At 44.6% G+C, this 23,722-nt stretch overlaps 1 protein-coding gene across 1 annotated transcript; it reads right to left on the bottom strand.

Annotated features, from left to right (window-relative positions):
- Positions 1-84: 84 nt before the first annotated feature.
- On the bottom strand, positions 85-16,411 carry POGLUT1 (protein O-glucosyltransferase 1). The gene is made up of 11 exons (XM_065676419.1): positions 16,241-16,411; positions 15,715-15,805; positions 13,338-13,481; positions 12,761-12,896; positions 10,163-10,284; positions 8,552-8,611; positions 7,430-7,529; positions 6,590-6,648; positions 4,363-4,530; positions 3,324-3,380; positions 85-2,702 (listed from the first exon to the last, which is right to left on the bottom strand). The coding sequence occupies exons 1-11, from the start codon at positions 16,311-16,313 to the stop codon at positions 2,546-2,548; spliced, it is 1,167 nt and encodes a 388-aa protein (XP_065532491.1). The 5' UTR covers positions 16,314-16,411; the 3' UTR covers positions 85-2,545.
- Between the last annotated feature and the right edge of the window lie 7,311 nt (positions 16,412-23,722).

Genomic DNA, 23,722 nt, shown 5'->3' with positions numbered 1-23,722 from the left:
AGACAAAAACCAGACACTTCACCATCGCTGGTGAAACGGACAGGGCTTACCCAGACACCTCACCGGAATTGTGACAATGATGCATCCAACAAAACTTCATTTTATTCCAAAGCACTTCATTAAAAAAGGACTAAAAATATCGTACATAACCATTTCAGAATGTCTGGAATAATCTCCCCAGGGAAGTGATGCTTTGCCTAGAAAAGTTGGACCAGATGATCCTTGATGTCCTTTCCAACCTGGTATTCTGTGATTCTGTCTCTCCAGTGACTAAAAATACAAACCCAGAAAGCCCTTTCCACTCTTGCAGTTCTTTTCCCCAGAAACCAGGCCATTCTAGTACCCTGACTCCTGATGAATCAGCACGGGAGCAGTTAAATCCCTGCACTGGAGCCTGGCAGTGCTGCGAGGCTTCTTGCTGTGTGAGCACATACCTGTGCAGGTGTGCTTGGGGTTACTATTTCTTCTAGTGTTTTCTTCTCCCCGATCCAAACTGACAGCAGAGGAAGCTGTGCAGTCCCTCTCTTTCATTAGCATGCTGCTTCCTGAGCCTTGAGGCCACTTTATCAAGGGTGCTCACTCTAAGCCTCCAAAGGAGTTTATAAGATAAGTAATTGCAAGCTACCTTAACTTACAGATTTGTGTTTAGATTGGCCCTCCTGCAATCCCATGCTGCTGCCACCCATGCTCTTCTGAGCACCTGCCTGGATGCCAGAGAAGATGCTGCTTCCTCACAGGCCCTTCAACTCAGGGGATGCAGAGAATCTCAGAGACTACACTCCCTCTGGGTGAGCAGCCTGCAGTGGGCATAAATACAGTACATGCAAGCAATCTATGACTGAACTCAAAATGAGTTGTGAGGAGTAGCTGCCACTGTGTGACTGGAGACATTGCTTCAAGCAAACTGAAGGAGAGGAAAAAAGGAGGGAAACAGCTATGGGGATGAAAAGCAAATACTGAAGTGATCAGATTTGCTACCAGCCTCAAAAAAACCCAACCAAAAGCAACCCTAGAAAGACTGCAGAAGGGATCAGAGCAGAGAATCTGTGAACACCTGGAAAAAAGAAGAGCTGAATCCACCTCTGCATATCCTTTCTCTGGGTTCTGACCTTAAGGCCAGCCAGCCAGTGGGAGCTTGTTCAAGGGGCTCAGTTCTGCATGGCTGTTTGGGCACCCAGCTCATCTGTTGGGAGGACAAACCATCTTTATCTCAGTTGCCAGCCACCTGATTGTGCTACTCAGGCTCAACACTGTGTAATGTCAACATCACCGTCTGCTCCCCTGTGAGGTAGGTAGCTTAACTGTCCAAGGACCACTCGTCCCTTCAATGGCACATCAAAGCCTTGCCATCTGTCCTGGGCTCAGCTGCAAGTTATTTTTCTCCTTCCTAGTAGCTGGTGCAGTGCTGTTGTTTTGGCTTTAGTCTGACAGCAATGCTGACAATACACTGATGGTTTAGTTGCTGCCAAATAGTGCTTACCCTGATCAAGGACTTTTCAGTCTCATGCTCTGCCAGTGACAAGGGGCACTGGAAGCAGAGAGGAAGCAGAGCCAGGACACCTGACCCAAACTAGCCAAAGGGGTATATCATACCACAGCACATTATGCCCAGGACAGAAACTGTGGGGAGTCACCCAGAAGGGACCAATCGCTGCTCGGGATGTGCTGGGTATTGGTGGGTGGGTGGTGACCGATTGTATTGTGCATCACTTGTGTTCATTGTTTTTCCTCTCTTTTTAGTTTTATATTCTCTCCCCTTGTTATTTCCCTTATCATTAGTAGTAGGAGTTTTATATTATACTTCAGTTATTAGACTGTTTTTATCTCAACCCGTGGGGTTTACACTATTTCAGTTCTCCTCCCCATTGTGCCCAGAGAGGGGCAAGAAGAAGTGGGGAGAGTGAGCAAACAGCTGCGTGCTGCTGAGTTACCAGCTGGGTTTAAATCATGACACCATCAATCTCTAAACCACCTCTAAAACCTGGTATAAACATTAAGCTCTAAGCTACATAAAAAGGTGAACCCAAACCCCACTACCTGCTTTTGTCAGAGAACACCTAATACCCTGAGTATCAATACCCTCACAGATGAGAAAACATTGACTGCTTGCCAAAGAAAGGGGCAGGTATCTCCTGACTGAGTGCCACTGACAGTTGTTGCCTTGTCTAGAAGTACAGATGACTTGGTAAAAAGTCCAGTAAAATTTGCAGAAAGGTTTCTCATGACTGCATGGGCTTTAGGATCATTCTGAGGCAGGTAAGTAACTAAGTCCCAGATGCTAACAACCGTCTTCCAGGCCTGACCATAACCGCCCCTTTCAATAGTTATCATTGTCCAACATTGTACTAAACAATCTTACAGCAACAGTACAACAGGGTCCCACTGTATGGGAGTGATTTCAGCAGCCTACTGCGGCTCTCTGTAGTTCTAGAGTAAAGAATAAGAAGTCTGGGAGAACACGAAGAAGATACACTGATCTTCAGATTTCCACAGAGATCAGTCTGAGTTGAAGAAGCCTGAAAAAAAAGAAGAAACAGAGAAGTCTCTACAGTTCTGTTTTCATCCGTTCAGGAGCAATCTCACTGTAGCTCTTCTTCCTTTTCACTTTGTAAGTCAAGGCTTGGGAATATTCAGAAAGCAGATGCTCCCAGTAGCAAGAGACATCCTCCATCTGCAAGTGCTCAGTGATGAACTGGCGTCCCCTAGAGATACACAAAGCACAGTCAGAACCAATTCTCAGTTCCTACAAGTCTTTGGTTTTGTTTTATATGTTTATCAGCTTTCACTCCTCTGTGTTTTAAATGTGAAACAACATACACTGCTCTGTCCCGTCTATTTTAATTTCACAATCTTCACTCACACTTGCAGCTGACAGTTGCAGTGCTTTTGTCACCCTCAAGATGGTATTTGTTATCTGGGATAATAACTATCAGATTTCACATATCAGATACAGCCTGAGCAGCACCGAAGCATGCTGCTTCAGAAGCCAGTTACTGCCAGCCTACACACACAATGATACAATGCAGACACGGTTCCCAGGGGTCAGCTCACCTCTTTCCCAGATGAAAGCTCCCATCCTCTGAGAGCTTTCTGTGGGGTTCCTGACATGGGTCACATCTGAACCAAGGACTAAAGCAGATAATCTTGTTCCCTGGTTCCCCCTGCTTGTTACACCTTCTCCAACCCATCTGCTGTTGTTACTGCAGATCAATTATGCTGCACCCTTTTAACAGCAGGTTGTCTTTGATAGGTAACCCCTTCAAATGCTGCATAAGCAAATGCTTTGGAAGAAGACTGCCTGAGAGGCAGGACACACAACTTACCTGTCTGAAATTTCTTGTGCTATGGCATCATTTTCCTTTACAAACTGCAACAGCTCCCTAAATGAAGACCAACAAAACAGCCATGAAACAATTTGCTCAGGGGAGAACGCTGTCCCTTAGCTAAACTACTGCAGAGGATAACAGCGAGTCCATAGAAGGGCATTGGAGCTCATGAAGGGACTGGAGCACAAGTCTTATGAGGAATTACTTCAAGGAACTGGGGGGGTTTAGTCTGCAGAAGGCTCAGGCGGGACCTTATCGCTCTCTACAACTGCCTGACAGGAGGATGGAGACAGGAGGGGGCTGGGCTCTGCTCCCAAGGAACAAGGGACAGGACAAGAGGAAACGGCTTCAAGCTGCACCAGGGGAGGTTTAGGTGGTGATGAGGAACAATTCCTTCCCCAAAGGGTGCTCAGCCATTGCAACAGGCTGCCCAGGGCAGTGGTGGAATCACCATCCCTGGAAGTGCTCACACCCCGTGCAGATGTGGCCCCCAGTGACATGGATTAGTGGTGGCCTTGGCAGTCACCACTGTTACCTGGGGGTAACAGTCTGACTTAATGATCTTAAAAGGTCTTTTCCAACCCAGCTGATTCTATAATTAAGGATCTACAGCTGAGCAAGGGACTGGTGCTCATCATTTCAGAGCACAGAAGAAAACTGCCCTTCTCATTTGTTCCATTTCTGTTCCTGATGGCATGGTGGAATCTGCGAGCATTTCTGGCCCAGAGTTAAGTTCCTCTTCCCCTCTATCTGTTCTGCAGGCCACACTTGCACATTAAGTGCCTAGTGCCTGCTGATTCAGTGAGGGTGACTGACCTATAAACTCCAATAAAACCATTACTATCCAAGTAATATGAGCAAAGGATTCTTTTGTGGCAGTAATACAGAGAAAAGAACATGAACTCCAAGAGCCTTTGTCAGATGCCCAAGATTGGAGGCACTTCCTAGAGCAATACAAACCAAACCACCTTCCCAAACACAGCAGCATTTTCCTGTGGCATGCAATGCTCCACTGAGCACGCTTGGAGTCTCACACCTGACATCAGAGAGGTCCGATCTGACTGGGATGTAGTGGACCCAAGGCTTCAGCTGCGGATAAAAGAATTCCAACCACTCTTCTCCAACGTGAAAGACAAGTGAACCACATAAGAAAAGGTGTTTCAACCGGAAACTGGCGGCCACTCCCCGGAAATTGAACAGATACCTTTAAAAGGAGAAGCAAAGAGAAGGTCCTTGGTTACACCTAATGTTTTGTTAGGAAATTCACTAAGAAACTGGGCTCTGAGCAGTAGCCAATCTTCCCTCACAGGCAGCCACTAGGAGCAAGGGGATCTCCCTCACACACCGGAGTTGCGCGCCGGCCACTAAAACAAAGCAAAAAAGTTTATTTGAAGCTACTCACAGGAAAAGTGAGCTGAAAATAAGGCTGTTCTAGGTGAGCTTCTGTTACCTGTTCAAATTGAGGGAGAAAATCAAGGTGTGAGGCTCTACCTGCCTGTGTCAAACCAAGGGAAGCCTCATGGACAATTGCAGGCAAAGCATTGAAGATCTCAACGTGGACGCTGATCCTGTGACTCTACAGCTTCAGAGACTGTCACCACAAGGAGCTTTTTCCCAGTTCTCTCATCTTGCAGTGAGCTTTTCTGTTCATTGCTCTGCTTTGTCACATCTATCTCAGCTGGGGGTTTATTTTTTGTTTTTTCTCTGGGATTTTGCTTTAATCTGAATCTGATTGTTGGGAATGCAACCCTAGGAGGTTAAAGAGGCTAGCACACAACAGATGGACTTAGCAGATAACAAAGACTCCACAATTTGGTTTTCAGTATTTTCTGCCAAATCAGTAAAGTGGGCTTGATTGGGGAGGATTTCTCTTAGCAAACTGTATCTCAGAGGGATGGTTGGTTGTTTACTTGCTTTCTTTTTTAAACCTGTGTTTCTCCAATTACATAGAAAGCTGTTCTTCCTGCGAGTAAAACCCCTCAGTTCATATATAACCGAACTTTGATGTCAAACATTTTGAGCTGGGAAAAGGGAGTGCTTCTTTTAATGAAGCTATTTTGGGTGAAATGGGGCTTCTATATTGTATATATTTTGGGTGAGATAGGAATTACAGCAGCAAGTGACAAGGAGTAAATCTGAACTGATGTTGTGTTCTTCGTATTACCTGGGAGCTCTAGGCCGGCATGAGGAAATCAACAAATACATGTAGAGATTTAACACAAACAGTGGTCTGGAAGCAAGGAAATGCCTTTGTCCAGTTCCAGACACAGCTCCCACCATCCATGACCTCAGCCAAGTCATTGAGCACTGCTCTCAGACAGCCTACTGCAGCACCTGCCCCGCAGGAAGCAGCAAGGAGTTCATGCTGACCCTACTAGACAAAAGTATGTGAGAATGCCTCAGCCTGCACTGTATGAGAGTCTTAGGAGGCAGCAGAAATGGGCAACATTTCTATGTGCAACAACAGAAGGGAGAAATCTGGGCAACAGTCTAGTGAATATGAAATGAGACAAGTCAATCACATTTGCACAAAAACACAGATCCAGCCAAATGACTGAGTTCTATCAGCAGATTCTATCTGGCAGAATCATAACTAGGTAGTTTTAAAGCAAAACAAGCAGCAAAACATCACACATACGAGTGCATACACACTGAGCTTATATTTTTACACAGAAACCCACAAGAATATTATACCAAAACCCCCTCTCTAAAGCAGTTAGAAACTAAAAACCTTTGTAAATCAAAACCCACATTCTTTCAAACAACATACAAAATATGAGTCAATACTATACCTGCTCAATCATATTTCAGGTTCTCTTTTACTATACACGTCCAGTGGCAGTATTTGCCTCAGTATGCACATAAAGACAAGATTCCTTAGTTCCCTATGTCTTTGAAGAGAGCAATGCTATCACTGTAGCACTGAAAAAATTATTCAGGACACACCACTTGGTACAGGAATGTAAAGAAAAAATTATAGAAAGCCTTTTTGATTAAAAAATATCTATTTGCTTATTAGTGATCTAAGACCTTTACTTTCCCCAAAGCACTTTATTTCTCCTGACCTGACAAGGGAAAGCTGATGCTGAAAGAGGCCATGCTAATCTCTCAAATTTTCAACTGCCTTATGTCTGTTCACAGGCTTCCTTATGTGCATGGAGCTGGTTGCTGGAATTAGACCTTAAAATAAAATGAGACCTTACACCATACAAGGAAAGACATAACCTGCAGCCCTTGAACAACTTACTAATCAAAGCTCTTACTTGTATTTGCAGTGATCAACCAGGGGAATTTCCTTTGCAGCAGGCTTTCCTAATGTATCCTTAAAATAAAGAGAATTTTAAAAGATTGGTAAGTTTTATGTGGTGATTTCATATTTGTTTTCATTCTCAGTTAGAAACAAACCTGAGATCTCAAAGCCCTCTATTCCTACTTCTGAGAAAACCTTCTCTAGTGGGCTCTTAGAAGTATTATTAAGAATTCCCAGCCCTTCAAACAAGACAAAGAGCTCAGTAAATTACACACTGCCTGTAAGCAAACGCCAGCACAAACACATTAAATGATAATGTTTAGCTGGCAACTACAGAGTGGAAAACAGCTTGGGACAAAGGACTATGTGAAGCCAAGTATAACTGGATTAGCCAAGATTGTCTGTAAAGAGCTGGACTGTAAACTAAGTATGGAACTAAAGGGTTAGCAGCAGCAGTTATCAGAAAGTTATCAACAACAAGACCAGGAAATTGAGATTATAGAAAAAGGTTTAAGACTGGTAACACCACACAGGCAGCTCAAGGATAGAAGGGGAAGAGTTGAATAATTCTGTTGTAGTGGAAAAGGAGGGGAGTGGCATTGATTCATTTTCTTATGTGTGCTAGTTTCCTTGAAGAAGTGTAGATGGAAGACAAACATTTGGCCTGACAGGCCCTAGAGATACCTACCTTCCTTTCATCCTTCAGAGGTGTGGCCATTAAGGGAACTACAAGCCTCCTCCACACTAAAGGATCACCCACAGACCCCAGAAGATACTTCTCAATCATCAAAGCCATCTTGCACTGCTACCCTTTCTGGCCTTTACACTCATGAGACAGACAGCATCCACACACCTTTTCAGATTTCCAAGCCTGGTTTTTGGTGTACTCAGCATCAACAAGTTCTGGGTTTTCTCGGGACAGCAAAATGAGCGGATCTCTCTCAGGGCTCGTTCTGCAAAAAAAAAAAAAATGCCATCAGTAACAGCCTACCCACATGATCCAACATAGGTAACAAACTACAGGGTTCAAGACCCTGCCTCTTTATGTGGCTAACCTCTCTATGTGCCCAAAACACATTATTAAGTTCCTAACATACAGTGTACTTCTGTCCAATGCCATATTAGCAGAAGAGAATGAATTATGTATCCTGAAGTGATTTGAGGCCATGTTTTTTAATTTCACTTACTAAATATTTAATAGCATTATTTGAGCAATTCCCAAGCCAAACGAGCAGAGATGATGTTTCCTTCAGGCTTTACCCTGACAGGTGCCAAATACTTCAGCTTTCTCTGACTTGGAAGGGAGTTAAGAGATGCTAAGCATCTTCAATGCCAACACTAATATAAAACACCATTGATAAACAAGGTTATGACACCCCTGAGACTTGCTGCTCATCACCTCCTGAGCCTACCTGGTATCTGTCAGATCCTTCCCTACTGGGGATGGGGGAGAAACAAAGAACTCAGTTTATCATTGTTTCCAAGCTGTCACTGGAGGAAGGGCAAAAATAATCTACTCTCTTACCCCCCACCACTCAGGTAACTTAAAGCAAGAGTACTTTTGATTCAGTGTCAAGCACTTGCATAGCAAATAAAAGTCTTCATAATAGCAAGCAGCATGCACATCAACACGAAATCTTTAAATGTGTATCATGCATCTGCAGTTCCCTTCACAGAACAAAACAAGTTGTTTCCTAGTGTGACAGTTGTACTCATTAAGGAATAACATACCAAATTCATCACAGCTTCTGTTTCCACTATTAGACTTTCATAATAAACTGGTTGCAAATGGCAATTCTTATCGAGAATCATTAACGGTGAAATGCTGCTGTACAGAATGTTTCACTTTGCTTTAAAAATAAACTACATTCTGGTTTACACTTGTTTAGGTCTTCGAGATACAGAAACTTCTGCACACAGACACCTGTCACAACATGTGTCAGTAGAATCTCCTGCTACAGGAAAATGTGCTCACCTGGATCCTCGGAAATATCCTTTAGAGATTTTTTTCATCCATGGCCATTTTTCTGCAGATCTGAAAATATTGTTTATACATGGCAATGAATGATTTAACATAACAAGGAAACAGCACTCTCATCAGTTGTCACAGCATAATCTCTTTATATTATTCTCTGTTTTTCAATGGAAGTCAACTTCTTCATTAGGGCAGAAAAACCTCTCAGCCAGGTCCAATGGAACAGGTTTTCCTATGAGTACTGTGTTTAAGGCAACACAATACAGGTTTCTTTTCAGTACACCTTTCAGCCAAAACAGTGAATTGCACACAATCCCCTCACGAAACCTTAAACCTAGGGCATTAAAATTTACCTCAAATTTGAATCCACATTTTGTACTATTGCTTTCTTTTTCTGTACTTCACTGAATATGGACAGTGCAAAATGACTAGAGAGTTTCTAACCATTTCCCAATTTCATTCATTTCCCAATTGGAAAACCCCAGCAAAGAACAACCAACCAACCAACCCTGCCTCATGTTTTGCATTTAAAACACAGGGGTTCGTTGTTTTCCCAAATAACTTTCATTTTACATCTAAGCAAGTCCTTCAAAACAGCTGTTCACATGTTTTACTTTTGTCAGTGCCATCACCTGCCTCCCTCTGGGGAACTCTTTGTGGTACTTTTCTGTTGCACCTGGCTTGACATGTAGGTCCTAATCCCCAGACTGATCAAGCTTTGCACCTACTTATAACCCAGTGACACAAGTGGGGCTCACTGAGAAAGCAAAGATAAGTAAATGCTTTGGACCTTCATTGTATTACATCACATTAGGCTTCAGCTATGATTAGTCCTATAGATCAGATTTTGAAGAAAGAAACACTCAATCTTGCATTCTGATGTCAGGTGATTGACATAAAGGTGGTTTTCTTGTAACTGTATCTATGTTCACTCACTGTTGTACACTTTGTCCCTCTCCATGGGAAACTGCCCCTTATTCTGCTAACAGTCAAAAATCTTGCCAGAAGAAAGACTCCCAGTCAGAAACATCTTCTGTCTTACTCTCAGCCCAGTAATGACTCTTGATTCTTGGGAATGATTCCAGGTTTCTCTATTGCACAATGACACTCAAGTAAAACCAGATCTAAAGACGGCTTTCCTTTACCCTTCCAGAAGCTTACACAAACATCCCAGATCATCCCTGCAGTGAAAAAACCACAGCTTCTACGGAAGTAGTTGGAAACAAAGGAAAACATTTCCATATGTCAGGGGAGATGTCTGCAGACAAAAGATAACTGCTATGTTATTGACAATCCCTATCCCAGCAAAAATGATAGTAATCTGGCCCTGACAGCATGAAGAATGGGTATTATTTTGTCCTCTGCATTTCTTACTCAAGTGTTGGAAACAGAAAAGCTCATAATAACTTCTAGTTACATCATCCAAGGTTTCCAAGGAGAATTCCTATACAGTAGCTAGGCTGTATGTAGTTAATGAGAAGCAAGCAGGCCAACAGACCTATGGTCTTAGATTTCAACACTGGCCCAACGCTGCCCAGTGCTTGATGGATTTTACTGTGCGTTTGTCTTCCATTAAACCTACACACACACATAATCACTTCCAAAACCTACCTTTTGAGGTCCTCTCTCATAAGGTCCCAGCGCCCTAAACCTGTTGGATAAATTGGCCAAACAGCTGGTCCTCCTTCCCAAAATGTCCAGGCAGGATACATGATATCATTGTAATCAGGTGTCTTAAGAAAAAGAAGAGTAATGTAAGAATAAGGGTAATATCTACTTCAGTTTACTCACTGAGCCCACCAGTAATGAATGTCACTTCTGGGAGTTCTGTTGGCTTGCTCCATTACCATGCCATGAGCAGCCATGAGAGCTTTGCTGTCACCATGGTGCTACTGGGGTTCTTCGGAAGAAAGCCCAGTAATGAGATGTTTCAATGATGTTAGAAAGGCTGCATGACAACACGGGACCTTCACACTAGAAAATAACAAAAGAGGTCTGTGATATAGCTGATGAGTAAATAGCAGAAGACCGGAGCTCCTTTCATTTTTCTGAAGACTTGTGCCTATGTGTAGCTACAAATGTTTTCTACTAAAGAGAAGTTAAAAAGCATTATTATTTCCTCAGACACAGAAGCACTTACACTTTGACATTTAGGTTTCCCACACTTCCGTTCATTCCAGCCTTCCTAGAGCTCACTTAATTCACTGAAACAAATACCCAGCTCTTGTAAGAATTTCATTTCCTCACTCCTATTTGGATGCTTAAATCCCCATATAACCAGAGGGGATACAAGCACTTAAGTAAGACTCAATCCTTTCATGAAACCAAACTATAGGTCGCTTCCTTGCAATAATAATGAACTTCCTATATAATTATCCATCTACCTGTCACCTGGAGATCCTGGAGAGGTTCCAAGGCCTCCAACATAGTCAGCAGGTTGGTGCACATGACATAGAAACAGGGGCTGAGGAATGGGTTTGTTCACGCACACAAGAGGAGGCTTGGGGGAATCTAAATGCTGACTCTTAATGGGAGAATTCAAATAAGATGGATCAGACTCCTTTCAGAAGTGCAGAGACAGAATGAGAGGCAACAGGCTTTGATTACAAGACAGGAAATTCTAACTAGATATTGGGAACATGTTTTCACTCTGATGGAGGTCAAACACTGTCTGGGGACACCCCGTATCCAGGATGCTCAGACCTGGGCAGGATGTAGCCCAGAGCACCCAGATCTAGCTGGTCCTGTTTTGAGAGTCAGGGTGACCCTTGAGATCCCTTCGAAGTGAAATGTGTGTGTGCCTGTATGATCTGCTTCCTTCTCAGTCTTGGCATAAACAGGCATTGGTAAGAAATAATGACAGCTCCACCACCACTCTTCTGAGGTGCAGGGTAGGACAATCCTTCAATCCCTTATGCTTTCAGCCTTAGAAAGCACCCTGGAAAGCATCCTGGAGCCTTCCACACAAGGAATGGTTAAATGTGAGCTTTGCCTGGGTCACTGGGTTTCAGTCATGGACAGGGCTGAGGTCACAGTTCAGATACTGGAAAACACTGACTGGAGAAATCAGTTTCTTGCTGGGTCCTGCAAGGCACCCAAGGGCAGGATGATGAATACAGCTGCAGAGATTGAACTCCTGCAACCTGCTCTGCATCAGTTTGGGTTCTGCTGGCTAGAGTTAAGGCTATGCAAGGGTCAAGACAGCTTACCGGCTTACTACTACATTTGGCAGCAAACATGGTTATTGAATGACAGTTCTTGCAATGCTGCTCTAAAAATCCAGAGAGTTTTATCGCTGGGGCCTAGGCAATAGGTATAGACCATATTATGGTTCAGACTGCATGAGCTGAAGACCTGGGTTCAGAGTAAGATACTACAAGTTAGCAGAAACAGAATAGGGCCTGAACTAGCAAGACCAAATGGTTTACTGCCTCTTTTTGCATCTTACTTTCTGTTGGGCTTCAGCTATGACCAGGACCATGATCAGGGTTAGGTAGCGAGGGTGCAGGATTTAGGCATATTGGGCATACATTAAACCATAGCAAGATTAGCTGAAGCTTGAGGTGCAACAGTATTTTGTTGGAAAGGATGAGACACCATGCTAGAGTCAGGTTTAATAATGGGAGAGGTGGGAAAACATATGGGAGGGCTCTCGAGTGTGGGAACAGAGAAGCAGAGAGCAAATGTATGCACCTCTGGGCATGTGTGCATGTCTGCAGATGGAAAACAGTATCCAGGGGAAAAGGGCTCACAGGAGGCAAGAATATTACAGAGAAGAAAACTGGAAACACTTATCTGTGGTACCAGAAAAGAGAGGACTAAAATATTCACATTAAATGAGATGAACTGGATGACAGCTGACTGATGATCAAAAAAGCCTCAACAATGCTGATAAACTGCAGCTACAATTTTAACAGGGGCACTGTAGAAAATGACAGCAATGCTGGCATATATCCCATCCAGCTGTGCATCATTCCACTGTGGTAGAGGTACAATTTTTGACCTGGAAGAGAAGCTAATGAGCTAAAAACTGTTCTATTGATAAATCTGCAAGCCTGTCTGCCAGAAAACTGGAAGCAAAAGCAAACATAAAGAGCAGACAATTTTGACACACACAAAATCTGTGGAAACCATCCTCAAAAGTAGGTTTCCAAGAGAAATGAGAACATGCATGACTCAGAAATGACCAGCTTTTAAAGGTGTACACACCTTACTGAAGGAGAAGACTGGGATAATGGGTTTCATCCATGTGGGGACCTGGGGGTAGTCTCGCACATTGATCACCATTTCCATGTCGGGAAGGCGGTTGATGATCTCCAGAAGGAAGTGCTCAACTCCACTGCATCTGTAGAGAAATGCCATACGGGAAAGTGCCACAAAGAGAAGGCAGAATCCTGCAGTCTCTTGTAGGCCTTTCCCTCTGCACAGGAGCAAAGGAGATGGCAAGCCTAAGCCATACCATGATGCAGGCTGGGAACTACCTCTAGCAGCCTCTAAGCCCCAGTGCAGTATAGACACCAATGAAATAACACATTCTGGTAAATCTGGTCTGATCTGCAGCTTTCTCTGGGATCCCACAACCAACCAACCCTTTGTACACTAAAGTGCCACAATGACACATACCTCCTGCTACATTTAAGCCTCAAACATCATTTTCTATGTTTCTGTTCTGATAAGGAATTCAGACTTCTGAAATATAATTGTACTCAATGACTTTCAACTTGGCAGCATTGGAAGCAGTGCTGTGTACCAGGTAGGGTGACAAGATCTTCAGCACAGCACTTACCTTGCAGGGAACAAGCAGTCCTTCTCACGATACAATTTGTTCTTAATGATCTGGTAGTGTGTCCCAAGCTTCCGGCTCACCACATCTGACATTATTTCCTTGGAAATGCCACCTTGAAAAGGAGCCAGGTCCTGCTTCCAGACACTGAAACACAACAACCAGCCATTATTACGTACAATATGAAGGATACTGTGCATTAAATTACTGCAGTATACAGAACAGACTTCTAGCTAAAACAAGCTGTTAGTATCTTCCAGGAGTGCTGCTACGCGTGGCATAACAGAGAATTTCATATAAGTCACTTTGAAGAGCTGTTACTCAGAGAGTCAAAAGTCAAACCTTCACTCTTTGACTATGTGCTGTTTGCCCAAACAGAAAGCCCAGGACAGGACTCTGAGGCTAAATCAACACGGACAACTCTAGTTCCTCATCCAGAAAGCACCTTACATACCCTGGCAGGTTATGAGTAAAAGTCTTCAGCTCACTTAACCTCTGAGTTGCAAAGTTTGTGCTCTGGCCTTCCATGAACAACGGGCCAAGACCAAATTCCTCACACAATGTCATGCTGTTTAGACATTAAAATAGAACAGAAGAGTCTAGTTGCAAAGAAGAGAATCACCCAATACTGCTGGGTGCAGTGAAAGCCAGCCCAGGACAGGCCGATGTAGCATGTCCACACATCACCAGTGAGCTCCAGGAACACAGTGTGAAAACATAAGCCTAGTGAACAGAAGAAAATACAGGATGCAGCTTCTATAAACTTAGTTTAGAGGTCCTCAGATCAAACTGCTTGGAGAATTTAACACTGTCAGATTGTAACAGCCATGGAGATATCCTTCACACTTTTTCGTAGACACTGACTCAGCGCCTTAGTTTAATTTAGCGCTGTTGGGGTGATCCTACTGTAAGGGTGGTCAAACACTGGAACAGGTTGCCCAGAGAGACTGTTTCTCTCTGTTTGCCCAGAGAGTTCCTATTCTATGAGATATTCAAGCCTCACTGGCCACAGTCATGGCAGCCCTGCTTGAGCAGAGGGATGGACTTGACAGTCTGAAGATGTTCCCTCCAACATCCAGGATTCTTCTATTTTGTAATCAGGCGGAAACCAGTAAAACTACATAAAGAATTGCCATTGTGCAGATGGGCTGACCAAAGGATAAGCAATCTGGTAGGGATGCAGATGTAATGAGTTTGAGGAAGAAAGTTGCAGTTTTATGAACCATCAATGTCTTTGTAGCCTAAGTGACAAGTGAAAGGTAGCTTTTAAAAGCCCACATGAAAGACTTGCTAGCAACACTGCACTGAGGGAAAAGGAAGAAGTGGATTGTTAAGATACAGATATCACCAGCTACATACATGGTTTATCGCATGATCATGTACAAAATGCTGACACAGTCCATGTTCAATGTGTACGCACAACAAGGAGTGTGATCAGTTTGCAGATGGACACACCTTCTACTGGAACTAGGGACATCGATCTGTTTCATGCAGTGCCATTAATAACCTCCTCCTTGCAAGCACCATGACCATGAAACACTCCAGGCTTGGGGGCAAGTGGCTGGAAGACTGCTCAGTGGAAAAGAACCTGCGGGTGCTGACTGATGGTGCTGAACATGAGCAGCTTGGGGGCAGGCAGCCAAGAAAACCAACAGCATCCTGGCCTGTATCTGCAATAATCTGGCAGCAGGGCCAGGGCAGTGACTGCCACCCTGCACTGGTGAAGCTGCACCTTGAAATCTGTGTTCAGTTCTGGGCCTCTCACTACAAGAGAGACACTGAGGTGCTGGAGCAGGGCCAGAGAAGGGAAATAGAGCTGGTGCAGGGCCTGGAGCACAAGTGGGGTGGGGAACAGCTGAGGGACCTGGGGGAATTTAGTCTGGAGAAAAGAAGGCTCGGAGGGACCTTACTGCTCTCTACAACTGCCTGACAGTAGGATGGAGCCAGAAGGGGGCTGGTCTCTGTTCCCAAGTATCAAGTGAGAGGACAAGAGGAAATGGCCTCAAGCTGTGCCAGAGGAGGTTTAGACTGGATATTATCAAAAATTTCTTCACCAAAAGGGTGATCAGGAACAGGCCGCCCAGGGCAGTGGTGGACTCACCGTCCCTGGAAGCATTCACCCTTAGTGACATGGTTTAGCGGTGTCTTAGGAGTCCTGGGGTAAGAGCTGGACTAGATGGTTGTCCTGGGTTCAGCTATACCAGTCATAGCTGAACCCAGAACAATGATCTTAAAGGTCTTTTCTAACCTAGCTGATTCTATGATGGCTGCAACCTTAAGCCCAAACATTCTCTACCTGATTCCCAACCATCAGTGCCGGCAACAGTATTTCCTCTCATGGCCAGAGGCCTCTGCAGGCAAAAGGAAACTAGTCTCTCACCTTTGGTGGCAGCTGCAATTCTCCTTTACACATGGCTTATAGACTTCCACAGCTTTCTTAATTTGGTCCGTTATTATTTTCCATTTGGTATCTAAAACACACAGGAAGGAAAAGTCATAGGAATCCATCCCTTACACTACCAAAACAACTAGCGGGAGCTGAACATTCCTGGTCCAGCTGGCAACAGCGATGCACCAGAGTCTCCTAAAACACGCCAGCACTGTTCAGTCCCTGCAGCCCAAAGAGGGGATGCTTAAAGCAAGGCGGGGGGGGAGGGGAGAAGAGAACCGACACTGAAAGGGTTCAGGGACGGAGCAGTGGTTTAGGCGGCCCCCTCTTCCCGGCTTCCTTTTCACCCCAGGTGGCCACAGCGGGGTGCTGTCTGAGGTGAGACTCCCCTCACAGGACCCGCCGCTGCAGTCCGGACCATCAACCCGCCCCTCCTACAGCGAAGCCACATCCCGTTCCCCACCGCTCGCAACACCCTCACGGCCGAGCAAGGCGAGGAGCCTCGAGCCCCGCTCACCTGCGGGACCGCCCGCCATGGCGGGATCCAGCCACCACAGCAGCGCCCATAAAGCCAGCACCTGCCGCCGCATGCCGCCGCCACCTCCGCCGTACTGCGCATGCGCGACCCGCCACCGGTGCCACAAGCCCTGTTAGTAGGTGGCGACGCCCTGACCAAAGATGGTGGCCGCAGCCGCCAGCCCCGCACAAAGATGGCGGCGCTAGCAGCTGTTGTGGTGCCGCGGTGCTTGATGGGAGCTATAGTTCCCGCGGCGGCTCAGTGGCGGAGTCCCTAACTCCGCTCCTGTGCGCCTCAGGAGTCATAGAGCCACAGACAGGGTTGGGTTGGAAGGACCTTATGATCATCCCGTTCCAACCCCCTGCCACGGGGAGGGACACCTTCCACCAGGGCAGGTTGCTCCAATCCCCATCCAACCTGGCCTTGAGCACTGCCAGGGATGGGGCAGCCACAGCTTCTCTGGGCACCCTGTGCCAGCGGCTCAGCACCCTCACAGGGAAGAGCTTCTGCCTAAGATCTTACCTGAACTTGCCCTGCTCCAGTTTGAACCCGTTACCCCTTGTCCTGTCACTACAGTCCCTGACGCAGAGTCCCTCCCCAGCATCCCTATAGGCCCCCTTCAGGTACTGGAAGGCTGCTATGAGGTCTCAATGCAGCCTTCTCTTCTCCAGGCTGAAAAGCCCCAACTTCCTCAGCCTGTCTTCACACGGGAGGTGCTCCAGTCCCCTCATCATCCTCGAATCCCACACACCTCATGCAGGATCTTGTGCACCTGGCAGCCCTTGCTCCCTTTGGGATTTTTTGTGGGGGAGGGAACTTCCCTGGACACCTGAATTCACCAAGCAGTTTGTCCAGCCTCTATGGTCCTCCTTCTCCTGGCCTGACCTCTCACTGTTTCCAATGCCTGATTCAGTTTGGTCATAGAATCATGGAATCACAGAATGGTTTGCGTTGGAAGGGACCGAACTGTGAGGGAGTAAATGAATGTTGTGTGTATTGTCTGCTATTAATAGTAACGGCTTCCTCCAGTGAAAACCTTGAGCACTCTGGCTGTCTCATTCTCAGCTTCCGTTGCACAACCAAAATATTTTAAAGCAAATAAGGGTAATTAATACCTTCTTTCCATCTTCTCCTAGAGCCACTCTGTCGTCCTTTTGATTTCTGCACAGGGTCTGCTTTCTTCCTTCTCCTCCACAGTCTCTCTCACAGCTGCAGAGGCAACAGATCCACTTTTGAGGCCAGTCTGGAGGCTTCCCAAAAAGTGTGAACCTTAAGTAAGGTAAAAGCAAAAACTGACAATACTCTTATACGAACAATGTATCTTATACCTTACTCTACATATCACTCCTAACATGGCTAATTCAACCAATATTTCTAGCACAGTTTTCTGTCTTCCCTTTCAGGTTCCAGACCAGATTTTCCTGCTTCTTTCACTTCTGACTGAATAGAGACATCAGCTGCAACGTTCAACACCATTTCTGGTTGTTTCTCACAGCTCCCTGCCAGTCTCCTACACAGCCAGTAGAGCTGTAGTAGTTCAGTCTGTAGCAAAGGTTATTTCAGGTTCTTTCTCTTAAGCAAAGAGTAGGAGTGGTAGTCAGCATAAATGTTTGATAGGCCCTGAGAGCTAAGACTTTAAGATGAAGCTCCTTTTGAAGCTACATTTACAGCCTCTGCTCTCCCAGGCTTTGTATAATGAAAGCACCCCAGGCCACTGTGGTATGGTTTTGGCATGCACCATAGTTCCCTGCAAGCACCCTGGATGGTTGTAAGCTTCAGAACCCCTTGACTCTCACTTCAAACACAGCCTTCACCTCACCTTCTCTACCTTCTTAATTTCCTGCAAATCCAGGGCTCTGTGCAGGAGCATCTGGCTCTGATCTTTGATACCCTCCCTCAAACACAGTCCCTCCCTCATTTTTTTTCTCTGCCGAGTCAAGCACAAACACCCACAAATCTACTTTCATCATGTTCCATGTGCCTGGAGTGGAAAATCACTTGGCTGTAAGTCTGGTGTCCTTGCTTTACATATTCATAGGTTAGATGAAGGGTGCTTGGGAAAGTAAGGGTGCTTGGTTGTAAGATGAAGTTAAAGAAAATGTCCTTCCTACATCTTGAGTTTCTCTCAGAGCTGTGGTCTGCCTTTTCTAATTGCTTGTGCAGGGGTGCTGGTGGGGGATTTTCTTCTTTAATTCATCACTTTGCGCTATACAGGGGTCCTAGGTTTTCTGAACTCCCCAAACAATGGTGAATTTTTCATATGAAGGACAGCCATCCTACCTGCACTGAAGCTCTCCAGAAGCATGGACAACTAGAGAAAGCTTATGCGCAGCTGGAAAAGGTAGTGCCAGCAAAAGGGGAAATATCCAGACATTAAAAATGAAGCTTCCAAATAGAAGATGTACAGCTCTTCTTATAACCTGTGATTGATGTTACAAGGGCTTCCTGGGGCTGAGCCCAGTCTTCCCAAGAAGAAGCCACATAGTTTCTAGAGAATCAAGATTGTTTCCTGTTGGTGAGCTCCTTGTAGAGCTTCTTTTCCCTTTGGCTCTGTCCTGTGTCCTGTAATACACAGCCCTATGGAGGTGTTGTGCTGTGGCTGTCGGGATTCAGGAAAGCTGGCCACATCTGCAGTACATGGCTTGGGGGTGTTTGGCATTGAATATTCAAGTAGGCTAATTATGAATCTGTTACAGCAACTGGAGAACTGTTTGAGAAGTGTAGTGACAGCTAGCAAGGGCTTGGGTCATGAACTGAGGCTCAGACTAAGACTGCAGGGCCTGCAGAACTGCTGAGTTGGACTGGGCAAAGAAAGTGCAAAACAAGTGCTGGAGATCCCAGAATTTGGTCTTGATGAAACCTCATTCAAGTCTGCCAGCAAAGGAAGTTGGTAACCCAGCCCTTAGCCCAGCCTGAGGGGTCATGAGGGCAATGAAAACAATGGAGGAGCCAAGAAAAAGTGGGCAAGGCATCTGTAGCTTGAGCCTGAGATTGAAGTTTAAGTACTTGTGCATGCTGTGGGAGCAACACAAACCAACTGCATCTGGTGCTTGAGAGGAGACACAAGAACTGCAGTGGTTTCATCCCTTGAGGAATTTGTACGTGCCAGGGCATGCCTGTGCTCATGACAGTGATGACAGTATTATAAAGACTTTTTCGTAGCGGCAGCAGAGGGTAGCAGCCCCAAAAGGGAAGAGGGACACCTGTTTAGTGTGAACCCTATGTGTAAATTCACATATAAACATGGGGTCAGGAGTATAGTTAATCCTTCTAATTTGCGCTCCTAAAAAAGGGAACAGGCAAATCCACCTTTCTGGGACAACTTAAGAAAATGTAACTGTTACGCAAAGGGATGAGCTGAGGAATTAACAGTCATCAACACCCCTGTACAAACAACAAACTGGAAAAGGCACAGATTTGTAATGCTTCAGCATGGGGGGACCTGGTAGATTCAGAAGGTAAAAGGCCCTTTGTATAATCAAAGGGGTGTATTCAATATTTGTACCCATTTGCCTTTTTATTTGAGTTGCAAGGCACAAAAAAAAAAAAAGCTAAAATTGAATATATTCTTATAGAAAAGGCCTTGGCATTAGGCCACAGCTGTAAAGACTTTTTAAAATCTGTTTGAAGGGCCATGTTAACTAAAGCTGATCATAAATCACTTTTTGCCATTGCCAGTGGGGATCTGGCAAACACCTTCCTGCAAACAGAACATCTCTTTCTTTAGCTACAGTTGTATAACTGGCAAATTGAATGCGAACCTGAGAAAGATTTAGGAGTTACAGGCATACTCTCTGGAGCCCTTGACAAAAATGCTGTGGAACAAAGTCCCAGGCTAGATTATGTATATGTCAATTGGGGAAAACAAAACAGAAAACCCCAGCCCTGTTGGTTCTCAAATGAAATGCAGAATTTTATTGCTAGTGGTTTGCTGAGGATGAGACACTGCAGGATGTAATTAAGGTTCTACTAGAAAATGATTTGCACAGCTTATTCTGTCCCTGTTTCAGCTTAAAATGATTTAGATACCACTTCTCTGAGGCATGAAGAAAACTGATCCTTGAAGTGCTGCAGGAAAATAAAGATACAGAAAGCCATTTAGAGCCTGAAGGCAGCGCGAGACATCTCTGTCTCCCTCAATAGTCAGAAATACAAGTGATGTTAAGTGGAGGAGCGCATGCTGGTAGAAGATGCTCACCCTCTAGAAGGAAGCTAACGAAGTAGGCTTGTATCTGCTTGATGTGGGAGTCCTGAGCAGCCATTTTCATGCACTACAGCATTATAAGGGAGCAGGTTGCTTGTGTCTGCCAACAGAGGATTTTATATACGTAAGAGTAATGTCTGTCAATGGACCACAGTTCAGTACACACTGATGTTTATTGCAGCTAATCCTAAACCTACCATGCTTGTGGAAAGTGATGTTGAAATACTGCCAGAAAGGGGTCACCATCAATCTGTTGCACTTTTGGCACTACTGAGTTGCAGTGGATTGTCACATCTGTGCTAGCAGAAACTGGTATCATAGTACAGGTGGGTTGGTTGAGATAAGTAAACAGTATGATTTGGTAGCCTGGGATTGGCAGAGTTTCACAAGTGATATAGATCCATAGTAACAGCAGGAAACACCAATTACAGATGGGATGCGCTCTGTGGAGACTGCATGATCATGTGAAATGGTTGTTGTAGGCAGTGCATGCTGCGGAGAAATAGATTCACGTTTTCCAGATTCCAGGGTGCAGTGGGAGGGTGCAAATTGCTGCCCTTCATGATGGTGGTGTCAGGTTAGAGTGGCTGTAATCCAGAAAAGCAAACAGGCTGTATGCTAATTAACAGCTTTTTCCAGAAGACACGGGTGGCAACATGGGACATCTGGGACATTTATTGTGGGGAGCAGACAGCTTGTACGCACTTGCCATTGTCCATTACTTGGGTCTGGTTGAACTTGGCTGTCCAGTGAGGCTCCTCTTTCAGAAGAGGAGATGCCATTGTGCAGAGGCTCATGCTGAACAGCACTAATCAAGTAAAGCTCAGACAGTGATTAGTGCAAAGCTGTTTGGGGTTCCTGGTTAAGAGTAATTCTTGAACAACACAGAATATGGGAGTTTTTACATGCTAATTCCACTAGCAACAAATGGCATGTTCATGTACAAAGTGCTGAGCGTTGAAAGGGCTCTAGTTCCTCCTGAAGTCCCAGCACTGGCTGCTACCAATGTCATTGCTTCAGCTACTTTGTTTCCTGACGACCATAACTGCTGGAGAATTCCTAGATGTTTGTGACTCTACAGATATTAATTCATTCAAGTTGTTAAATCATTGAAGCATTGAACTGTAATTGTCAGCAGCTTTGCTCCAACTACTTTTTTTTGCAAAGCTGCACAAAAATTGTGCTTTTCTGTATCTTAACATTGCTTGAATGTAATAGAATTTCCTTCTGCTAATAAACTGAGGCATTAAGTTTCTAATTTAAGGATAGGATAAAATGACTAGTGCTGTGGTTTCTAATCATGGGAGAACTCTTCTAATGTGCACACGTTCAGTGTTTGTCTTATAAAAATGGTTCCTTAACAATGCCCATTGCAGCTAATTTGTAACTTCATAGTGTAAACACTGATTCCTAAAGTTTTTTTAATAGATCCCCAAGCTACTTAATTATCACCTACTGACCCTTGTTTTCTAATGGTGATTAGTTTCCTCAAACTTTGGAAGAGCTGGGTCTCAAGTGGCAGTAAGATGGACAATTTCTTATTCCATATTTAATAGGCTAGGAAGGTCTCCAAAGCATTACTAGTTTATGTCTTCCCAGGGGCAGGATCTTCCCTTCACGGTGATACCTCTCTTAGCTGGACATCTAGAATGTTCTTTCTGGTTCAGCTAAAGCTTGTATTAAAGTCAGGGATAAGCAAACACAAACCAGAACTTCTCCAGGATTTAAAATATCCCTTCTCTCATTAAGCCTCTTGCTTGTGGTTGGCTTCTTTCAGGTCTGGCACACCTTTTGGTCTATGAACCAGCTGGATTCTTAAGTACCCGTGTCTATGTGAGTTGAGGGGAGAGAACAACCTATTTTCTGAGAACAATTTTCCATGAGGAAAGTCTTTAGGCTAACTCAACCCCTATTACGGTTCCACTGATGTGAACAGTTATCAGAGATGAACTTTACTTTCAGGGATAGACTCTTTCACTGCAACTTTGCACTATTTAAATGACCAGCACATTGTCTGTAATGTCAGAGCATCACATCTTACTCTGATGTTCTTGTAGAGCATATGGTTAGAGAGCAGTTGAGGGACTTGCCCACTTTGAACTAGCTATCACCACCAGGAAAGGGGATGGTTGTAGAAAAAGTTGATCAATCTCTATCTGCATTTGGAGAAATAAGAGGTGAGGCACGTGGAAAGAGATTGGAATGGATATGGAAATTATAGAAGGGTCATCAGAGTCACCAGGGATTTCAAATGCTTTTAAGGCCATTGCAGACCATAATGCACATTCCTTATTGACTTTGTTTTGCTGTACAGACTCATCACCGATCTGTAGCAGGCACTAAGCAACTCACGTGTCCGCAGAGAACACCCTGTACTGCCTCTGCTACAGAAACAATAGTTGTCAAGTTAAACCCACAGTTCATAGAAGATGAGTAATTAGCAACTATTGGAGATCTGAGGAGCAAGAGATGCATGCATCTGGAAGAGATTTTAAACAGTCGACACAGGATTCAACAGATGACTTGCACTCCCCTGCAGCAACCTGGGACATCTCCTTGTAACAGGACTGGGAAGAATATGCTTGGGCTAGGAATTTAAGCCCTTGGACTATGTGCTGCAAGCAGCTGTGTTGCATAGAGTACCCACACGGCTAAAAACACATACTCAGTCCCCAAAGCAAAATAAATCCTGTCCTGATAGCATTGTTGGTTGCTGAAATATCTTTGAGAAGAATCGAAGTAGGAAGTGTGGGGAAAGTGCAAATTAAAGTAAGGAGTATAAAAGAGAAAAAAAAAAAAAAGAAGAAGAAAAAAGGAGAGACTGATTTTTACTCTATTTAGGTAGAAAATCTGAGAAAAGCTTTTACTGATCAGAAAGGAGAGCTGCTGGAAGAGACTTCCAAAAGCAATAGGAGTTGGTTCTCTTGTTACCTCCTGTGATCAGAGGGCTAGATCTGTCTTAAAATGGATACTGAGGTGGTCTGTCAGCGACAATAAGGCACAGCTCAGAGATGCTCACCAGTGTGAAACAAGCAGTGAGACTTTCCTTCTTGTCAAATACAGTATCACTGAAAACTCAGGAAATGGGACTGAAAGATGCATTAGGTTGCCTTCTAGTCCATCCCTCTATACAGCAGCATGGTTAGCTGTATGTGTCATTCTTGACCAACATTTGCCTTTTTCTTAAAGGCATGCAGTGCTGCATGCAGGCCTGCTCAGACTTGTAGGAATTTTTGGCTCATTTTGGCTTGCTTCCATGGTAAGTCCAGATCCTGTCT

The sequence above is a fragment of the Lathamus discolor genome, chromosome 4, assembly GCF_037157495.1.
Source record: "Lathamus discolor isolate bLatDis1 chromosome 4, bLatDis1.hap1, whole genome shotgun sequence".
Classification (NCBI taxonomy): Eukaryota; Metazoa; Chordata; class Aves; order Psittaciformes; family Psittacidae; genus Lathamus; species Lathamus discolor.
The sequence above is the reverse complement of the archived record's forward strand: the minus strand, read 5'-3'. Positions and strand labels throughout refer to the sequence as shown.